Source organism: Alosa alosa, chromosome 20 (genome assembly GCF_017589495.1).
Source record: "Alosa alosa isolate M-15738 ecotype Scorff River chromosome 20, AALO_Geno_1.1, whole genome shotgun sequence".
Classification (NCBI taxonomy): Eukaryota; Metazoa; Chordata; class Actinopteri; order Clupeiformes; family Clupeidae; genus Alosa; species Alosa alosa.
Window position 1 is genome coordinate 10,743,870 of NC_063208.1, and position 20,901 is coordinate 10,764,770.

The 20,901-nt window shown below is 40.2% G+C and overlaps 3 protein-coding genes across 4 annotated transcripts; 1 reads left to right on the forward strand and 2 right to left on the reverse strand.

Annotated features, from left to right (window-relative positions):
• Positions 1-860: 860 nt before the first annotated feature.
• Positions 861-6,134, forward strand: cyhr1 (cysteine/histidine-rich 1). Of its 2 annotated transcripts, XM_048229878.1 has the most exons (6): positions 861-996; positions 1,588-1,946; positions 2,559-2,797; positions 3,320-3,346; positions 3,625-3,836; positions 3,983-6,134. In XM_048229878.1, the coding sequence occupies exons 2-6, from the start codon at positions 1,641-1,643 to the stop codon at positions 4,372-4,374; spliced, it is 1,176 nt and encodes a 391-aa protein (XP_048085835.1). In that variant the 5' UTR covers positions 861-996; positions 1,588-1,640; the 3' UTR covers positions 4,375-6,134. The 2 variants fall into 2 exon arrangements, with proteins under 2 accessions (XP_048085835.1, XP_048085836.1); XM_048229879.1 differs by lacking the exon at positions 3,320-3,346 and having other exon boundaries at positions 861-1,946.
• A 2,003-nt stretch (positions 6,135-8,137) lies between these two features.
• On the reverse strand, positions 8,138-10,833 carry dclk3 (doublecortin-like kinase 3). The gene is made up of 4 exons (XM_048229875.1): positions 9,711-10,833; positions 9,085-9,214; positions 8,830-8,997; positions 8,138-8,716 (listed from the first exon to the last, which is right to left on the reverse strand). The coding sequence occupies exons 1-4, from the start codon at positions 10,413-10,415 to the stop codon at positions 8,298-8,300; spliced, it is 1,422 nt and encodes a 473-aa protein (XP_048085832.1). The 5' UTR covers positions 10,416-10,833; the 3' UTR covers positions 8,138-8,297.
• A 2,757-nt stretch (positions 10,834-13,590) lies between these two features.
• Positions 13,591-18,911, reverse strand: fundc2 (fun14 domain containing 2). Its single transcript, XM_048229895.1, has 5 exons — positions 18,809-18,911; positions 16,838-16,982; positions 15,773-15,848; positions 14,161-14,289; positions 13,591-14,048 (listed from the first exon to the last, which is right to left on the reverse strand). Exons 1-5 carry the CDS (start codon positions 18,825-18,827, stop codon positions 13,971-13,973), a joined length of 447 nt encoding a protein of 148 aa, XP_048085852.1. The 5' UTR covers positions 18,828-18,911; the 3' UTR covers positions 13,591-13,970.
• Positions 18,912-20,901: the final 1,990 nt, after the last annotated feature.

The following is a 20,901-nucleotide window of genomic DNA, read 5'->3' on the forward strand; positions in this document are numbered from 1 at the left end:
AACCTATGGAATTGATCAAACCAGCTGTTATTTTGACAGAAATATTTGTTCCTTTGGATATGCATAGACTTCTGTACAAGAGCGATTTACATGATAATAAAGCATAGGACAATATGCCTCAGAAAAGACAAAAGTGAGAACATCATACAATCTGATCAGGAAGGGAAAAGGCCATTTATGAGTATAGTGACAAGAATGGCAAGAGCCACAATGATACATAAAACAAATTACATACATAAATAGATAAATTGATACATAACAAGTTCTGCAAATAAAATAAGTTTTGGGAACTGAGGGAGGCTTTGAGTAGCAGAATGGTGTGACTGAGAGGATTTTTGTGCGACATGATATAAAAGATTCATCCTGATCCAATTTAACATTGGTTGGAGACTAATAATTAGTCTATGTAGGCTAATATCCTGAATGTTTGGTAGCCTATGTTTACTGAGATTGTATGTTTACTTGTATGCATCTGTTTACTTGTTTGTACGCAATTGCAATGTCCTTCACTGCTTAGTCCGCAGAAATGATATATGGCAGGTTGTGGGTTGGCCAGAAATGGAATGGAAACCATATCCAAACGCCACAAACTCGGCATGTGGCAGCTGGGTATAGGTTTTGGATTGCACCCACTCTGACCCCCAAAGGCCTAAAGAGAGTGACACACAAACCTCCTCATAATCGCAGTTAAATCGAGAAGCTATAGGACTGGGACGAGCCCAGGAACAAATTGAAAAATATCCGGCATCACAAGGACAAGTAAAAATACCGTCAACATTATCAGCAAAACGTCCTGTGATTCGGTCGGGGACTCGACTGGCCAGTAGCGCTGCTGTGGATTGGATGTAAAAGAGGTCGGAATAATTGAGGGGGAGGGGGAGAAGGAAGGTTGTAAGGTAGACTACAAAATATATGGTAGTGAGAAACCAAACGTTCCTGTGCAAACACCGCATAACAGGGTATTGAGTCAGGCACGCTAGACGTCTTGAAGTCTCGGTAAGGTTCCGAAGACTAAGGGGAATCATAAAAACGAGCTGACGAGTTGTTGAGCTGCAGATTCTGTGCTGTCACAGTGGGGTACGGTGTTGACAGAATCAAGCTGATCCATCAGTTGTTTGTTTTGTTCTTGCAGCTAGCTAGCTAGCTAGCGTTAGCAACGGGACCTTTATAGTTAATGTAGGTAGCTGTAGCTAGTGTTTTGAGATTTTTTTTGCTACTACCGTTAGCTATTTATAACCCCTCGCACTAACGTTAGTTTTTAAGTTTTGTGAACGTAAATGTTAACACCATACTGATGCAATTTAGCTGTTCGTCAAAGTTTACATAGTTTTCTCCCTGGTCCGCACGAGCGCTTTTCACTGATGTTAACAGCAGTACGCAGTTGTTTCAGTATTAGATGCTACTAAACAGATCTGTGAATTACGCCAGGTCTGACCTCTGGTCTGTTGGCTAGCCATCTTCTAGCTGAACCATTAGCTAACTAGCAAGCTAGCGAGTTTGTTAGTTAGCAAACTATCTACTTGTACATTAGAGTTAACAGCTGATTTAGCAGTGAGCCATCACAGTGAACTTTATCTGCGGCTGTAGGTTATCTTAACCTGACACCCCAGAAGACACTCGGGGAAAAGTAAGCACCACCTATGGCTTCGTTAGAGGACCGTGGGGATATGGGGGTTGCAGCTGCCTCGGGTTCCTCCGGTGGGGGGCACGTAGCCGGGGCCATGGGAGGAGGCCTGGAGGCCGGACCAGGGGGCGCTGGACTGCCAGGGATTCAAGAGGAGCCAGGGCTGCGAAGAGAGGCCTCCAGTACAGACGCCGACCCAGAGGCACCTCGGAAGAAGCGCATTCGACTACAGGAAGGCGAGTCTGGAAAGCTCGAGGAGCGGTTGTACTCAGTGCTCTGTTGCACTGTATGCCTAGACCTGCCAAAGGCATCGGTTTATCAGGTAATCCAAACTTTCTCAATTAGCTTGGGAACGCTAGCTAATCTGCTATGCTATGAAATGTGTCAGCTAACGTTCGTCTCATATCTCACAACTTGTCTATGTCCAAAAAACATTTGTCTGGTCAAGAAGATTATGACCTCGGACGAAAGAGGTCCGAAAAGTTAATCGGGGCAGTAGATAGGGTAAATACATGAGCAGCCTACCCTAAACACCTTTGGGGTTTGGAATGTGTCGACTTCTCTAATTGCCAGGAGTTGTCATGATATGGTGATGGAGCAATCTGTGATCTCTCAGGTTTTTAAAGACTTAAAAATTAACATTTGGACATATACATTTATACTGACCATTTTTCAGAATGGTTCAAAAAGTTAATGTCAAGAAACATAAAGGCTTGATCATAGTAGTGAATCATTGTTACAGAGCCTACCATCACTAAAATATTCACTGTTGATTTAATCCCATCACTGTATCTGGATGGAGTGGCCCTTAGCCCTCTGATTAACCTAATATCTGTTATATTTAAACTGAGGTGATTTTTGCTAACTAGTGTAGCTCAATCCAATATCCCTCCCTGTGTGTTGTGTGTGTGTGTGTGTGCGCGCATGTGTGCAGTGTACGAATGGGCATTTGATGTGTGCAGGTTGTTTTATCCACCTGCTTGCTGATGCACGTCTAAAGGAGGAGCAGGCTACCTGCCCTAACTGCCGCTGTGAGATCAGCAAGAGCCTGTGCTGCCGGAACCTGGCAGTTGAGAAGGCCGTCAGTGAGCTGCCCACAGACTGCTCCTTCTGCCTAAAGCAGTTTCCCCGCTCTAGCCTAGAGCGCCACCAAAATGAGGAGTGCCAGGACAGGTCCTTACACCCCAGAATGTACACAAACACACATTTGTTCAGAAGCGGGAGCTCCACTCATTCATATACTGGAAGATACAAAATGGCTTAAGTTGTAAACATATTGGCAACAAAATAATCAATATTACTTATATTCCTATATTTACATAGTCAACTATTTTATGTAGACATTTGTCAGCCAAGTTGCATTGATTTCTGTGTTTTATTTTCAGAAAACCTTTCCTGAAGTTTTTCCAGGGACATTTTTATGAATTGTCATACACCTCATGTCTTTCATGGGTAGCACTTGTTTTTCTACATATAAGATTTGCCAGTAAAATAATATTATACATATTCTCACTATAGGCTAAATAAAATATTTTCACACTCTCCCTAGCTACAATTTTTGGAAGGTTGCCTCTTCCTGACCCAGCAGTTGAGATTTAACAGACTTGGTGCATAAAGGATCATGAATTAACATTACCCAAGTGTAGACATACAAATGTTTCGCAAATTGGTAATTGTGTGTTGTCATTTTTTTAGGCCTAAGTACGTCTTGTTAGGACTAAGGTTTGTGCATTTGCATATCATGCATTAATCACTGGGAGTAGACTTAATATGTTGTAGTATAATATAAAGGGGCATTCATTTAAAATATGGGAGATATTCAGAGGCAGAACTGTTGATTATTCTGACATGGTTTAGCTAATTTTGTGTGAAGGAACAAGATCAGCTTACTCTACTCCCATTCAGACTACTGACAAAGTTGTTCCCCAAGCTTGCAGACATGCACATGAACAAACGCCATGTGTAACATTTGCCGGTGTGGTGTTTGCCTTGTTTTGTAGAGTGACACGTTGTAAGTATGTCAGGATTGGCTGCCCTTGGCAAGGGCCTTTCCATGAGCTGCCAGCCCATGAGGCAGCATGTTGCCACCCAAGCAAGAGTGGGCAAGAGTTGATGGGCATCTTGAGTGACATGGACCAGCAGCATCGTAGGGAGCTCACGCTGTACAGCTCCATTTTCAATCTGCTCTGTTTTGAGAAGATCGGCTTCACAGGTATGGACTTTCACATGTATCACCATTATGTGTACAACCATGGACTTTATGTTCACACTGTAATCTTTGAACTCAACTGAGACACAAACATACTACTATTGCCTATTTTGACTGAACATCTTGTTATACCTGCTATTTGGTTCCAGAGGTGCAGTTTCGGCCATACCGCACGGATGATTTCATCACACGTCTATATTATGAGACGCCAAGATTTACTGTGCTCAATCAGACATGGGTACTGAAGGCACGGGTCAATGACTCAGAGCGCAACCCCAACCTGTCCTGTAAGCGCACACTCTCCTTCCAGCTTATCCTCAAGAGCAAGGTCAACGCTACACTGGAGTGTCACTTCCTGCTGCTGAAGGGGCCCTATGATGATGTGAAGATCCAGCCAGTTATCCAGCACCACGTCTTCTCCAATGATGCCAATGAGACTGAATATGCCCCCCTACCGATTACCGACTCTGTGGAGTGCAACAAGCTACTGGCTGCCAAGAACATCAACTTGCGTCTTTTTATCTTCCAGATCCAGAAATGAGAATGGGATGGGCAGAAGGGATGTAGAGGAGAGCACAAGAAAGGACAGGAGAGAAGTACCACTGAAACACAGATACCTCTGTATGAGTGAGAAGAAAAGGAGAGCAAGAAAGAAGGAAGCCAAGGGTTCGGTATTGCTGCAGCTAGGTCAACCAGTCACATTGACGCGTGTGTGAGTGTGTGTGTACCCAAATACATGTGTGTATGAAGTGTGATTATGTCCCAAGCTTTAACCATGGCTTTAATCCTAGTGTGTGTGGGTGCGTGCACGTGTGTGTGTGTGTGTGTGTGTGTCAGGATGGTGTAGTTTTGCCAGTTGGGAGTGGGGTCAGTGATTCCATATTATGGTTGTTTTTATTTAAAGTGTGTGTGTGCATGTGAGTCCTAGTAGTAGTGTTTGCAGACAACTGAGTGCTGGGATGGGTCATTGTCCCTGTAAGCTAATTTTGATTTGAATTATTTTAACTATAGCGTGTGCGGACCTTTTTACTTGACTTTGATTTGTAGGGGTCCAAGCAGTGCAGCTGCCGGAGGCCTGTTTGAGGAGTGGTCTTTTTTTAAAATTATATTTTATTCAGTATCAGCAAAAACAGACATGAGACACACTAGCATGTGAAAACCTACCCAGTGGACCGTATTAGGCCTATGCAGTGACCGATACATGTATTTAATCATATCTTGGGTAGGCTAATGCTGCCAGACCACATTCACTGCATTTTTGCGATTTTTGCGATGGTCTGCAAATTGTATATCAGGATCTGTTTCCACCCATAGTTTTGTGAATGGGCGTTGACTTTGATTAAAATCAAAGTAAATCCAATCAGTGAGACAACTGCTAATTCAATTACTGCACGTTACAAAATGTTTTCAATTCACTATAGTCACATAAAATGTTTTCAGTTTCACTATAGTCACATTTGGTGACTAGCTGTTGAACCTCCTGAAATTGTCTGACAAGCCCCATCAAATTTGGTGGCGATTATCTTTCACCAATGCAATGAAAAGTTGTAAAGATTCATATGATGGGTCAAACAAAAAGCAAAGGTACTGCTTTTTGAGGGTGAGTGTGTCAATAAATATAGCTATATACTGTGAATGTGATTTTGGTTTTCACGGCCGGTTTTCTCAGTCAATTTTTTTTTTGTGACTCCAGCTAGACTGCTTGGACCCCGTATATTGCTACTTGCAGCACCCACCCCAGGTTCTAGGTGTGTTTGATTGTGTATGTGAGTATCTTTATGACTTGGGGGTTTGACTCTGGCAACACATCTCAAAACATCTTCAGACTCCAATCTGTATGCTCTTTAAAGACCGAGCCATGACAGATTATATTGTTGTGATCAAAGGCCCTGTGTGTAGCCCTGTCATGAAAAAAGGGATTGATGGTGATTAGCTTAGGTACATATAAAGGAGGTGTTACAGTTGGTTGTGTGTTTGAAGCAGGAATAGGAAGAGCAAAAAATACTTATGGGCCCATTCATAACACATTCACTTACGCTTTGAATTTAGATGTGGTGTTTTGATGCACAAGGCGGACACAGTGAGTCATGGTTTAGCCTGTGAACTCTGGACTTGGAAACCTCTTCAGAAGCCAGCCCTCAGCAGACAAGACTTTACTTGAATTTCATCTGAGAAACAATGTGTAGAGACTGTACTTAGTCTGTTAGGATATAGTTTGTGCTTATAACTCTTCTTTTGCCAACCAATCTCATGCAGTCTGGCTGTACATGTGCCTTTCTATTAAAACTAATCTCAACTAAATATTGTGTGTCAATGTTTGTTAGTGATGGTGAAGCTGCTAAAACTGCTGAAGCAAGTACAGATAGTGAAAAAGTGAATTTGGTGAACTATACTGGAATCCTGACTGATGAAACATTGACACAAATGTACAAGAGCAACACAAGGTATCCTATAGGGTGATCTTTGTTATAGTGGACCTCCAAAACCCAAGGTAGTTGTAGTTTCCACACGCATTTGGGGGGTTCCTTGCAACATGCCCACAGAAATGCACAATTATTATATTTTCAATCAAACTGTGAGGCTCCACTTGTTGCAAAAAGAGTACATTCTTAGAAGTAGGGTAACTGGGCTGCTGGAACATGATCTGGACCAACTCAGCTGCCACTTTAACACTAATTCACCAGCTGGTGAGCTATGACATATGTAATAACTGAAATAAAGGTCAAGTCCACCACTGAATCTGGCTCTCTGATCTGCCTATCAGAAATCACTTTGGGAGTAGGGTTTATTTTACTTGACTTCATGGAATGTGTAAAAAGCAGACAATTGCAAAGAAACAAAGTTGAACTTGGTATTGATGACAACCTTAGTTCAATTCAATATTGGCAATAAGATTGTTACATGCATTCAAGTATACCAGTTTCATACCAGTGGTGAGTAAACCTGGCTTCAGAAAGTAAAAGGCCCATTATTAGGCTCATTCGACTTCATGCAGCACTGCGCAGATCTGGCTTAACATGATGCATGCTAGGTTGAACACAATGCATGCTGGTTAGAAATGTTGTCCAACTTCCTCCGGCATGGAAGGAAGTCATCAGGATGTCACCATGTCACATGACCTTAAGACCTTGCTGGAGCAGGGCGCATGCAGTCAGCTTGGGCAAGTGGCCTGCATGAGCTAGAGCCTGTCCTCATGATGTCAAAATATCACCCTCATTGGCTGGAGTCTCCTATGACAAAATGACATATTTCCCATAGTGCTTTCTTAAGCTAGAATGTGCAGATATTTCCAAAAATTGAAGGGATACCTTGTCCTGTGTGATTTCTGCAACAGTGGTACTAAAAACATTTTTTATATTCTGTTATTTTATGCTGTAGTGTAGATAAATGACCCAAATGGACAGAAGACACTTAATACTGAATTTATGTGCTACAATGCTGACCTGTTGAATGTATGCCAACAATGGTTTATTAAAACATCATAATAATTTATTTTGTCAGTTATCATGTTCATACTTATGAATAGGAATGGGATTAAATACGGAGCCAAAGAGGTGTCATTGCAAGAATGATTTATATGTAGAGGACATGTGCGGGTTTTACTAAACCGTGGACTCATTGTATTAAATTGTAAATTATTTTACTAGATTGTGCGCTTGTTCATTTTTCACTAAATTGTGCACTCATTTTACTAGATTGTGTGCTCATTTTAGTAAATTATATGGTTGTTTTACTAAATAGTGCACTGATTTTACTAAATGGTGTGTTGAAATGAGAGCACAATTTAGTAAAATGAGTGCTTACTTAAGTAAAAAGAGAGCACAATTTGGTAAAACCTAATCAATCCAGCCGCCATATTTGATTTTGTCAGAAACACACAAAATTGCATCCAATCTTCACCAAATTTGTAACAGATGATCTTCAGCCTTCAAGCCTCACAAAATGTATTGAATGAATTTTTCTTTAATCGAAATTGCTTGACATGAAACTTGCTGTGAGTGCTCACAGCCATGTGTCTGACAATAACAAGTAACAGCATTGAGTTTCCATGGTAACTTTGCCTTGCTAAACTGCTTGGACCCCTTCATTGCTGCTTGCAGCTTATCTAAGTTTGCTCATTGATCCATTATTTAAAGACAGTAGGGATGTCTAACCAATATTTATTTTTCAACTGGCCTGATTTCAGACATTTGTTTATGCAATTAGTTACCTTCAAAATTCAGCATTTTTTTTTCAGTATTTATTTTTTTAATTTTTTTTTTTATTTATTAATTCAATTTTTTTTTTTTTTTTTTTTTATTATTATTATTATTATTTTATTTTATTTATTTATTTACACAGAGCAAATTTTACTTCCTGAAATTACCATAAACTCCTTAAAATTGACATGGATAGTTGCTATTACTATTCATGCAGCAGCAACATCTTCAGTCCATGTCTTGTTTTTCTCACATCTGAAATCTGTTATGTCCCTCTTGACTTCAGATCTCCACTTGTCTCTGAGTTGGTTTCTTTGTTTCCACCTAGTCTACATACTGAGTCAAGCTTGTTTGTCTGGTCCACGCTGGCCTCTCTCATCCGCACAGCTCTGTCCTCATCTTCTGACAATTTGTTTCTGCTGGTCTGGTGTACAATAGCCTCTTTTGTCTTTGCTGATCTGATGTAGTCTCTATGTGCTGTGTGGATCTGTGGTAGTCTATAGTCCAGAGTAGTCAGTGGAGGACTGGTGTCTGTGATTGCCATTTGTGGTCTGTGTTGCGTGTGGTGGTTTATTCCATGACTTCTTCCACGGCTCCTGACCCAGCTATGCTGCATAGCCTGTTGTGCTGTCAGACGACCTTTTGGGTCAACCCGAAGTAGACCTCGAATCAAGTCCTTAACACCTACACACAGATGAGAAGGACCATTTAAGTAAAACTGCTTATATGGAATAACGCTAACATGGGTGTAGTAGCATAATTATGTTGATATGTTTTTTTTGTGAGACTGTCCTTACCCTCAGAGATCTTGTCCCAGTATGGAGACAGGAAGTGAAGGTCACCAGCACGGATAAGCTTAAAGAGCTCCACTTGATTGCGTTCTGTACTGCGAAAAGGAGGGAATCCACATAGCAGGATGTACAGAATCACTCCCATCGCCCACACGTCCACCGCTACACCATAGCCTGTACACACAGAGACACATTTGATCGCCAAATGCAGATTCCCTGGAGAACTGGAAATGTGGCAGTAAACTCCTGTAAACTCTGTACCTGTCTCTGCCAGAATCTCTGGGGCCACGTATGTGGGAGTTCCACAAATTGTATATAGGGGCTCAGTAACCACCAGAGCCAGCCCAAAATCAGCCAACTTCAGAGTGACAGCATCATCATGCCGATGGACCTAGCCAGAAATGAGACCACGGTTACAAAAATAATCAAATAAACTGCTGTAAAGGCACTCCATCTTTGACCTGAGGTATGTTTATAGACCAGTAGCATCTGAACACCTCTTTGTATGTTATAAGTTAGGTTTACTCATTATTGCTAAGCTATGACTACCTAGAAGTGACTGTAAAATGGGCACTGCACTACTGAATAATATACTTTTGATTAGTACTCTTCGATTTTGAACACTTCCCCAGGCAAATTGGAACATTTCAAAAAGTAGTGAAGATGTGACAAAAGGCAGCATTAGAAATGAATGCCACTAATGCGCTCTTACCATTACTTTTAATGTTGTTTTGCCTCTTTTCAAAAGCACTTTGGGTCTGCAGATAACTAGAAATATTGTATTTCTATGAATGAAATATGTATTACTGTAGCAACAAATTTGAAATACTAAATTGACAAAGCTCCTCTTTGCTTTTAACTGTATGCGTGCGTGTGTGTGTGTTTACCAGCAGGTTTTCTGGCTTGATGTCTCTGTGTACAATGCTCCTGCTGTGAATGAACTGGAGGGCATCGCTGATGTCCTTAAGCATGCCAGCTGCACAGACCTCACTGAATTTCACACTGGTCACTATGGCATCAAACAGATCACCCTCAGAGGCCAATTCCATTATCAAGTAGACGTGGGTGTTTGTGTGGTGGCAGCGAAGCAAATGCACCACCTTTGGGTGCCTCAGGCTGGCCAATAGGGAAACCTCATTGTGGATCATGTGGTCACGGCCCTGCAGCTTGGCTTTGTCCACCACTTTCACGGCCCAGGTGTGTCCTGTCCGACGCTCCACACACACACGCACCACCGCAAAGTTCCCATCACCAACCACCCGTCCAATGTCATAACAACGCTCAATGTCCGTCTGTGTAACCTCCTCTCCATCTGGTAGCTCAGGCATATCCTGCTCAGCCTGCCTGGCTGCTTCCTGTGATAGTACTTCCTGTGATTTCATTATCTGTGTAGATCTGGGCCCATTTGACTGCAGGGGGACAGATCTATGATCCTGAGCGGCAGCAACATCTGGGAGTAAACCTGATTGTGTATGTGTGTATTTGTTTCCTGTACGTTTGCAGCCCTGTGTTCTTTGTTCACCTTGCCGCCCAGGCAACATGTGGAGCCGGTGGTCAACATTAGAGTGTGGTTTGAGATAGGACTCCTCCATCTTTTCTTTTCTCCTCCTCAACTTTTTTCTCTGTCTCTCTTGTGCTCTTCATCTAAATGTCTTTCCTTATGCTCCTGTCGTTCCCTTATTGGTTGGAGGTTGTTAGCAGAAGGTTTGATTGTCTGAATGCTGCTCGGGGAGCTATCTGCTTTTTCACTGTCATCATGGAAGCCACTATCAGCCTTGCTGGCTTTGGGCCTCATGCTCCGCTGCCACCGTTTCACAAGCTCATTACAGTACTCCTGGCAACCTGGGTAGAGTTCCTCCAGCGCCACCTGCAGGCTGGCGAGAGACGGGCGCGTCCGCCCTAGTGCCAAAAACGCATTATCTACTTGAAAAAACTGAGAAAGGCTACTGACCGCCTGTCCAGCCGGGGTGAACAGGTGCCGCACACGATCATTATTCCAGGACGGGTATCCCAAAGCCTCAGACACATCACTTATCAGCTGTTCAAATGAAACCACAGCCCGGCGATTAAGAAGCAGTGAGATCTTCCTGATGGCGTCATCCTCATTTGGCTTAATTATGGTTACCAGGTGGGGGCGCACTGGAGAGCCTTCAGCATGCCTTGTATGGAAACCATTTCGCCTGCCTGCACACCCACCAGTCCTAGTGTGCTGTCCATGGTGGCCACTGACCTTGTTGGCACACCCCCCTATTACAGATGGGGCCAGAGGTGTAAGCAACACACACTTAGTTTGGGCGTGAGCTCCACCTTTGTCAGGACAGTTTGGGGCCAGGCCACCTGTAAACACAAACAAACATAGCCTAGACCTATTTTTCTCTATTTTATGTTCTATCTAACACACAAGTGGAAAGACACAAACACATACCTACACACAAAGCACACTGTTTGTTAATAATTCAGTGCCACTGCACTTGGAGAAACTGCTCTCCAGTAACCGTTGTAGCCAGGCACTGCGAAAGAGTCAAATCTCATCCGATCGTATGGTCTTACACATTCACACAAACGAGTCATTATTTATTGAGTTTACAAAGACCGTCAAAGACACCAGTTTTTCAGATACACAGTCATCGGCTAGAGCAGGGGTTCCCAAACTTTTCAACCCGCGACCTCCGGTGCCAGTGACTTGACCCCCTCTATCCCCGGAGGCAACAGCGCACACGCACTAATAGGCCTATCGAAATACAAGCATAATATCACAAAAGAACATAACAGCCTTACAACCATATTATTTTAAATAATCACTGGTGCGTTCAAATTCGTCAAACACTGGCGAACGTTTGTGGCGAACATGTTTCCTGTGAACAGTTAAATTTGAACGATTTGGTGGTATTTGCATTGTGCTTTCGTCAAGCTCAAGACCAGCTCCACTGAATGTTCGCGGAGAACTACCTCCTCAGACTGTTTGCCAGTGTTTGCAAACATTCGCCAAAAACTCAAGGCAGAGTGTTTGCAAACGTTCGCCTATGTTTGCGAATTTGAACGCACATGGGTCAGAAGGGGCAAAGGAAATCGAAATGCTTTTAACTACTATTTTGATCTTTTATTATAATTATGGCTAAAATGTGCTATGTCTAATAGTTTTAACTTCTCTTTCTTTCATTTCTAAAAATCATTTCGCCACCCCACTTTGGGAACCACTGGGCTTGAGCACGTTGACTGAAAACACACATAAACAAATAGCCTAATTGATAAAGTCAATGATCGGAAAATAGAACTCACTACATGGATGGCGCGCGGTGTGTCCTACGAGGCGATGGTTCCATAAAGGCATCATTTCCACCATTGGATCAGTTACCGGTTCATTCGGTCCATAACATTATAACAAAAGTTAAGTCTGGAGACACTTTGGCATTAGCTCGTTCTGAATTGATAGAGTGCGTGAATGCGGTAGCCCAAACCTACACCTATTGAATAACGGGGTACCGGATGTCACATCCTGCTCGCATCACCTAGGTTACGACCACCCACCCCATAAAACAGGAATACTTTTGGAGATTGTAATAAGACATAAGCTAAGTAGAACAACTAGCCAAGGCATGCATGGACTGTTGGTGGTATGGGCCTCCAGAGTTTTCAATATGGACTTAGTCATGACGTTCTCAAATTAAATCAGGACATTCCATCATTACAAATGACCACCATGTCAATTCAAGTCTTTACTCTAGAATGTGTAGTTTCAGTAGGACTACTTAAAAACAATCCGTTACAGGCTATTATAATTAACAACATGGCCCTTTATGAACTAGGCATACCCCAAATAAATAACTAGGCATAAAAAAATCTGTGGTTGGGGAGAAACGTTTTCCCAAGAGGCAGACCATGGCAAAAAGTGTGAAATGTGCAAGAGAGAATGCTACTAGCCTACATCACGATTCAAAATATCCTTAAAGTGCATTTCCAATAATTCTATTGTGCACTGTGGAAACCCTTTTTTTTTTTTATAAAGCATGCAAGTACGGTCAGATAGAATTCCCATTTCATGTGTTATCCTTATCTTCACTATGTGACAAAACATATTGAGCAAACTACTTTGATAACTAATTTTTCAAAACTTTTTTCTATTTACTCTTTATTTCATCTTCAAGACCATTTCTTACAGAGATCAAGACTAAACAGATACTGAATTATAAGTCTGCATGTTATGCCACTGGGTTAAAGGACACATTGTGATCCAGACATGATACTTGATGAACGCCTTGCAGTTTAACTGCAGAATGGTTTGTGTGCTCTTTGTCAGCATAGTCTCCAGATATACTGGACCATTAAAGAGACCTAAGAAAATAGATTTCCTAATTGGATATGACTGTCACCAGAATACCAAGAATATTAATAGAATCAGACAACATTTGTCCCATGGATAATGCGTCAAAATATAATATTACAGCGCCATCTTGAGGTTAGCTGGTTTCACTGCAGTTGCAGAATTTCTAGGACTTTTTTGTTGTGTGCTTATAGCAGTGAATTAATAACGACAGATGAAAAACCAACTATTTGGAAATGAACAAGAAAGAATTATTAATAAACTCGAAATAAAATAAAAAGTAAACTATGAGTGTACTACGAGCTACGAGACTAAGAGAGTCTATAAATCCTTTCGCAGAGGACTATTCCTCCATGTAAAGTTGTGCCAGAGGCCCTTCTTACAAAACTGGAAAAAGACAATGCTATTCCTCATTGTCTGTTAAATAAACAGCAGGAAACCAAGGCGAAATATAATCCTGTATTCTTGCATAGTATTAAACCACGGATTGTCCCATCACATTTTTCTACAGACAACAGACCCTTCACTGGCAATACAATAAGACAAATATAACGAAGTTACATCTTTACAATATTCATGCAAAAATGCTCTTATTTAAAGAGCTAATAATATTTTTATTCACAAAATTGGTGATATCATCATTCTGTTATAGGATAATCCCATCCAATGATAAAACAATGTTGCCTAGTATGTCCTGAAATCATAATGCTTTGCTCTTGCCGTTTAAATAATTGATAAATCATGAGGGCAACGAAAAAAATCAAAAATGGAGTGGGGTTCTAATAAACAAAAAAATATATAAAAGCAGAGCCAATACACTAAAAAGCTACGATGCCAGTCCAATCAGAAATCCTCCAGCAAATCCGCCCATCAGGATAATGTTGTTCTGCACAAAGATCTGAACCTATTAATGAAAAAGTAACGCATGTAAAATACAACCATGGACATTTTTTACACTGAAACTATAGAAAAGTATAAACAAGTTTAAAATGAATAGTTGATAAGATTGTCCATACCTCTTGCACCTTTGTCTTGACCTCTCTTGACGGCTTGTCCACATTGAGCTTTAGCTGCTTCTTGGCTTTGTTGACATCCCGTTCCACTCTCTTCCAGTCCACACTGATATACCCTGTGTGATTGGCAATCTAAAAATGCAAATTCACAGGCTGATCAGAAAATAATAATAATAATAATAATAATAATAATAATAATAATAATAATGCATTTTATTTATGGGCACATTTCTGAACACTCAAATTCACCTTACAAAATCAACAATAAAACATTCAATCCATTAAACAAGCAATCAGAGAAAACAAGCAATAAAAAAAAAAAAAAGAAAATAAAACCCTTCTCTGTATACAAACACTTCAGTAACACATGACTAAATCTAGAGGTGCAGTATGTAAACCTGAATGGCCAAAGGCTCTCATTGTAAGGGGTTAGGGTTACCCAGACCCGTGCATGATATTTCATTGGCATGAGTACAGAGGCTTTGAGGTGCTTCATACTGTGGCTCAAGTAATATATTTACATCAAGTTCCATAAGCGGAAGGGCATGTGAGAAATTAAGGAAATGTATCTTTATGTCAGCTATAAATATGTTTGGATTAAATTTTTCCTTGTATTGAACATGACATGGTCCGACTCAGACCTCTCAATAAAACATACATTTATTAATTTAGCAGATGCTTTTATCCAAAGTGACTTACAGTGACCGACATACATATCTGTGCTTCTTCGAACTTTAACCCATGCCTCTCATATTGTCAAAATGTCTGCCTGTTTACTCTTATTCATGGTAATCATATTCTTCTGTGTGGACCCTTTCAAGAGAGTTCCATTATCAGCATCATAGTGGGCCCCACAAGACTTCCTTTTTAACATTCCATATGTTATCTTAATGCAGAGGAAGTAGATTGGGGCCCAAATAGAACGTTCAAGCATTGTTTTTGTTTTTATTGTTGAAAGGGTCTATACCACCTGCAGCTAATCACATGGTGTGTGGTTTCAAGTATGACAGCAAAATCTATGACGACTAGCTCACTTCATTTCCATGCATACTATTCAGGTCACTGTTTTAGCTCTTTGCCAGTAATAGTTATTTAATTAACACAATTGTAGAAATCTTCTCATGGGTGTAAGGTTAAGTGAGAGTAAAGCAGCTTAATAGTGGTTCCAGAAAGCCGCTAATTTGATGTACATGTGTTAGCTTCAAAGGTTGATGGCTGATAACTACATTCTCCATGGGTGCAACGCAGGAAATTGTGTTGATATAACCACCTGAAATGATGTGTAAGGGAGCGCATATGTTCATTACCGGCAGCGCCACGGAGGTTATGTTTTTATTATTGTTTTTTTTTTTATAACCCCTTTTTTTTTCTTTTTTTTTCTCTTTTTTGTTTGGCAATCACAACACATAGATTGTGATTGAATCAAAGGAAAGACAAGGAATAGACATTTAAAAAGGACAGCAAACCATATCTATGTATATAAATAAATAAGGTTTTCATTATTGTTTGTTTAAAAGCAAGTTTGTTTCAAGCTGGAGCAGACACAGGGTTTTTAACACTGAGGTCTACACTCTTCCTGTGCCCCTCCTAATATACAATGCTGTGTACATTTTACCTGAAGCAACAAGAATCCTCCACCAACAGCTGAAGCGGCTAGCTTTCCAACTTTCTGAAACAGAAAACCAGCACACCTACACAGAAAAAAAAGGATATTAGCCCTGTTTTCCACAGTGAAAGTATTCATCCATCAGTGTCATCCCCATTACAGCATGACATCAAAATTATGAGCATTCCCGTGTTCTTCTTGTTTCATTTGATTAAGAAGCACCGCTGTTCTTATGAGGATACAGGCGCAAAACCCCCACTTCACCTTGGCATAGCATCACTCAGGTTGAGGATGTAATGTTCTTACATAGGCAAACACATTTAAGACATAAATACACCAACAAAAAATAATTATGGATTGTATTCTGTGCTACAAGTTATAATTGTGTTTTGAAAACTGGAAAACTAGACTGGTTTTATGATTATATTAATTTTAAATGTATCAATATTTCATGTCAGTATATCAATAACTCTAATTCTACAGTATATATTGCTGTCTCAACATTTTCTACCACCCTCAATAGTGATCATAAACATCACTCACTGTTCATGAAAACCCCTGTAGCTATTGTGTGGCGAGCCATTAGTCCGCTCATATTATCTACGGTCGAATTTCACAACGATTTTGCCCAATGAAGTAATACAATCTGCCTGCTGTGTCTGACTCAGTTTCGTCTTGACCACTCCTTCACCATTTCCAAGAACATTTGGTGGTCTGCATGATTCGGGGAAAATGTTTTTCTGCAGTTTCTAAACTGTGTTTACTTGTGTTTAACCTCCACTGCATGCCTGCCAGTGAGTGACCAAAAAACACTTGGTTGATCATAAACCATGATGCAGACTGATACACAGAGTAGCTTTGGATTTTACGCATGGAACTCCAGTGTTTTCCTCAGGTGAACAACTTAAACAGATTAATAGTCTACTGGTAAAGGTACCATAAAACAAAGTACTTTTGTTTAACAGTATAGTGCATGTTGATATTCAAACAGTGTGACGATTTGTCAAAACTGTTGTCTACTCCAATTGTATGAAGATCCATCTGCCTAAATGTAAGTTATGTGGCCCAACTCACCAGCCAGTCACTCCTCCAATTGCAATTTGTGTACCAACTGTGTACTTGTCAGCCAAGGGCCTTGAATTGTTTTTGCCAAACACCCGATTCCACCATCGCTGCTTCTTGACATAGTCGGTCAGCTCGTCAAGTGTTTCATCAACCTCTGGATGTAGCGAAAACAAGTAAAATGTAGATATTAATAATAACAAAGTGATTCTAGAAGTCACTGTGATAAACCAAAAAACCTGTTTATGTTGAGGGGCCTGATGAATAAAGTGTGTTCAATTATACTGTAATAATTCATGATAAGCAAGGTTGTAAAGCAAAGTAAGTGGGGGATTCATTAGCTGGCAGATCCAGATCTACAATGGTTTGCAATTCAGCACCACAGTTTGTTGCAGAGATTTCAGGTTTACTATAGACAAATAATTACATTACTCCATGACTGATTGTAGAAGAGGAGGAAAAACCACAGACAGGCCCAAAGACAGGCCTCACAGGTGAGTGGTGCATAAGTGGAGGTAAAAAAAAAAAAGGTTAAAGAAAAAAAATCAGTCTTGAGATGCAGAAAATCGGCAAAAGGCATAGCAGAAGATGACCTGTTTGAAGTTTCCATGGATTTATGTATATCAAACATACTGACACAATACTGAGAAACATACTGAGAGTTTTGTCTCTCATTCCTGGTGTTTAAATTACAAACATGACAGCAGGAACTAAAAGCACTGTAAGCACAGGGATTAATGATTTTCAGGGCCAGACAACCTTCCTATCTAGCTAATTATCTATTCAGTTCTCTGCTATGCTGAGTACAATGCAATGCATTGACGTGGCAGGAAAAAAAAAACATATAATCTGCATGATGACGAATTGTGAAACTGAAACTGCATTAAGAAAATGGACACCCTCTCTCTTCCCAATTTTCAACAATGGAAGACTGTCTATTAACAAAGACTAGGCTAATATGTGCATGGAAACGATGAAACACACATTTGCAAACCTCTAGCCGAGTAGCAATTTTGACTTTTTGCAGACGATAGCTTGTCGTATTCACCAAATTTGGAAGGAAAACAAAGGCATCTTGGGCATATGATTTGCATACTGTTGTTATCTAAAGATTATGGACAGAGCGCACATTTACTTGTTATAGGAACATCTTCCTCTGCATAAGGGACAATCTACTGGGGGGTGGGGGGCTGGATGAACAGTCTGGTACCCATCCCTTCATAGAGCTTCAGGCAAAACTCTCTACATGTGATTCTCCCTATGAACGACAAAGTAGGCTAGCATGCCAAAATGGCAGAAATATCCCTTTCCGTTATGCACAGAAATAATTTCGTTAAGTTACATAACTAGAAAAAATAAGAACTACCATTCTCCAGAAGCATCAGTTTCAGTGGTCACGTTCATTTCAACACAGACCCGAAACACAGACACACACAGACTTTTAGGTGAGCTCCTTCAACCGAAAAGCAAATTATGAGCTCCATCCAATTTGCAGCCTTCCCCAGCTGTGACAGGAATAGATGCAAGATCTGAAATGGGCATCAGTGTTTCCCAAAGTGTTTACTCGTTGTCAGGGGAGAAATGGTGACTCATTGGAACACAACACCCCCTTTTGCTCATGCCAAAAAGCCCATGGACCGAGATGCGCACTACAAATGATGGCTTGTTACGAGTACGTACGTGAAGACCTTTTGAGCAGAACCTCAAACATTACACTATAAATGTATACAGCAAAATTAATTTCGTGTTTAACTGTAGATAAATATATTTCTAAAACTGCCAGAGCTAATCCAGGTTTTGACCCTGCAGGCCATGACCTAGCAAAGTTATTTCTTAACGTTAGCTGTCAATAAATCAACACTCTTGATGAGAGGTAGAGCCTGCAATGGCACATACAAAAGTTGTATTTAATTAACAAACTGGAGTTAAGACATTAACAAACTGGAGTTAAGACAAAGTGGGAATATAGATGTGTTTACTAACCTTTCTTCATATCAGCCATGACTGTCTTCTAACTGCTTCTTCTTCGTTTTTGGATTTGATTCACACAGAGGAGGACCACTGCCACCTGCTGGCAAGTCTGGGAAACAGTCCTCTCTTGCCTCCTTTGTAATCGCAACCACTTTAGATTACAAATGAGACTTTGAGGAACTTTAGAGAATTTATAAGGGAGTCTAAACCTACCTCTGGTTCTTAACGAAAACAATAAATAAAATAAAAAAACTGTTGTATTCTACTTAAATCGGTATCAATCAGAGGGATAAGACAAAAACCCACAATCTCCTTTATTTGCCCCAGGAAGATTTCAACGCTACTGCCTATACTTGCTTATCATAATGCACATTGCACACAGCAAACATAGCCTGACCACAGGACTCACACATCACAGTCATTTCTATGGTTACTCATGAGTCAAGGTAGTCCTGAGTGCCCCATTGCATCTTCCCTGAAATAGTTTCTTCTCTAAATCCCTCCCAGGAAGAAATCATTTTATGCCATACACCTACTATTTGGCCTACACCAAATCAATCTAAGACTACCCAAGGCACAACATGGTATAGAACAACATTTTCACGTCACTGTAGAAGTCCCCCAGCAATATTACATACTTGTTGTAGTCGCAAAAGGATATTATTGGTATGCTACTTTAGAGTTACACATCAAACAGCTGATGAAACAGGAATTAAGAATATACTGCAGTTTTACTTGGCAACTACTCATGAACCAACTACTCATGGACAATATTCAATACTTTTTTTCATTGGCATGCTGCTGTGGCGTTCTGACACATTTGTAACATGGAACTGCTACACACAATTTTATAAATGCTGCAGTACATAAACAATCATTTTTTTTATTTGTTGCATTTAGACAGCATACCAGCACAGAATTATTAACCAGCTATTCAATGGACCATCAGGAGGGTTGTGACAAAAAAAAAAAAAAAAAGATTTTACTTTAGGCTACTGGACTGGACATTGTAAAGTGTTGTGGTCAGTAAAGATATTACAAATAGTATAGTACAGCAAAGTAGATATACCGTGGTGTGAAACAACTGGGCACCCCAAAGATAAAACACTCTTTTCGATATTATAAGTGATGTTAGTGTATGGTGTTTGTTTATTTTATCCAGGCACAAGTTTGGGCACTCTTACTTTTAGCCTACTTGAACTTTTACCAAAGTCTCACACTGTACCTCCTTGTTACGGATATTGCTTAACAATTGGGAAATTCCGAAAACCCTTTTGCAATTGGCAAAAATTGCGCAAAATTAGCTGTCTATAAACATACTTTGATACTTGCCAAATACATGTGTGCTACAACCTTTATTTTAGCCCCTTTTGTTATTTTGAAAAGTTGGCAATAAAACAGTAATTTTGCTTAAAATATTAAAGAAATGTAATCTTTGCCCAATTTCCAAAAGGCACAAAGTTGATGCTTTACTTGTTTAACTACTAATAACACTGACGAGGTTAATTTAACTGACGAGGGCAGTTAAACTTTTGCATGCTACAGTACATAGGCTAAACATATTTTACCATATATTATGAAAAATTACCCAATCTGGGTCTGGCCACCACAAAATATCAACATCAAAACTTGTGTTGTCCCCATAGGTTGTCCCTTGCAACTTGTACATTAACCCTTAAAAGGTGTGGATTTTTCAACATTCTAACATATGTTTCCTATCCGCAACAAGTAAAGGTTCTAAAATTCTTTGTTGAATTCAATGAACCAAGATAATCTTTAGAACGTTCTTTTTCCAACATTTCCATCACACCGGTGTGACGGTACACCGTTAAGGGTTAAGGACAGTATTTAGACGGACAGACAGTATGTTCGCCATAATGTGCCGAAAAGTAGCAGGTGGAAAACTTGTTTGATTAACTTTTTGTATTCTTATCAGTGACTTTGGTTTCAGAGATGCTTTGACGCAGGCTTAGTATGGATTCTAAAAAACACAATGTAATATGTAGACTGATAACTAGTATCAAACTTGCCAAAGGTGTCCGTTTTGTGTATCAATACATAACAAATTCTTTCATATTAGATAAGCATGATGTGAAAGGCTTCAC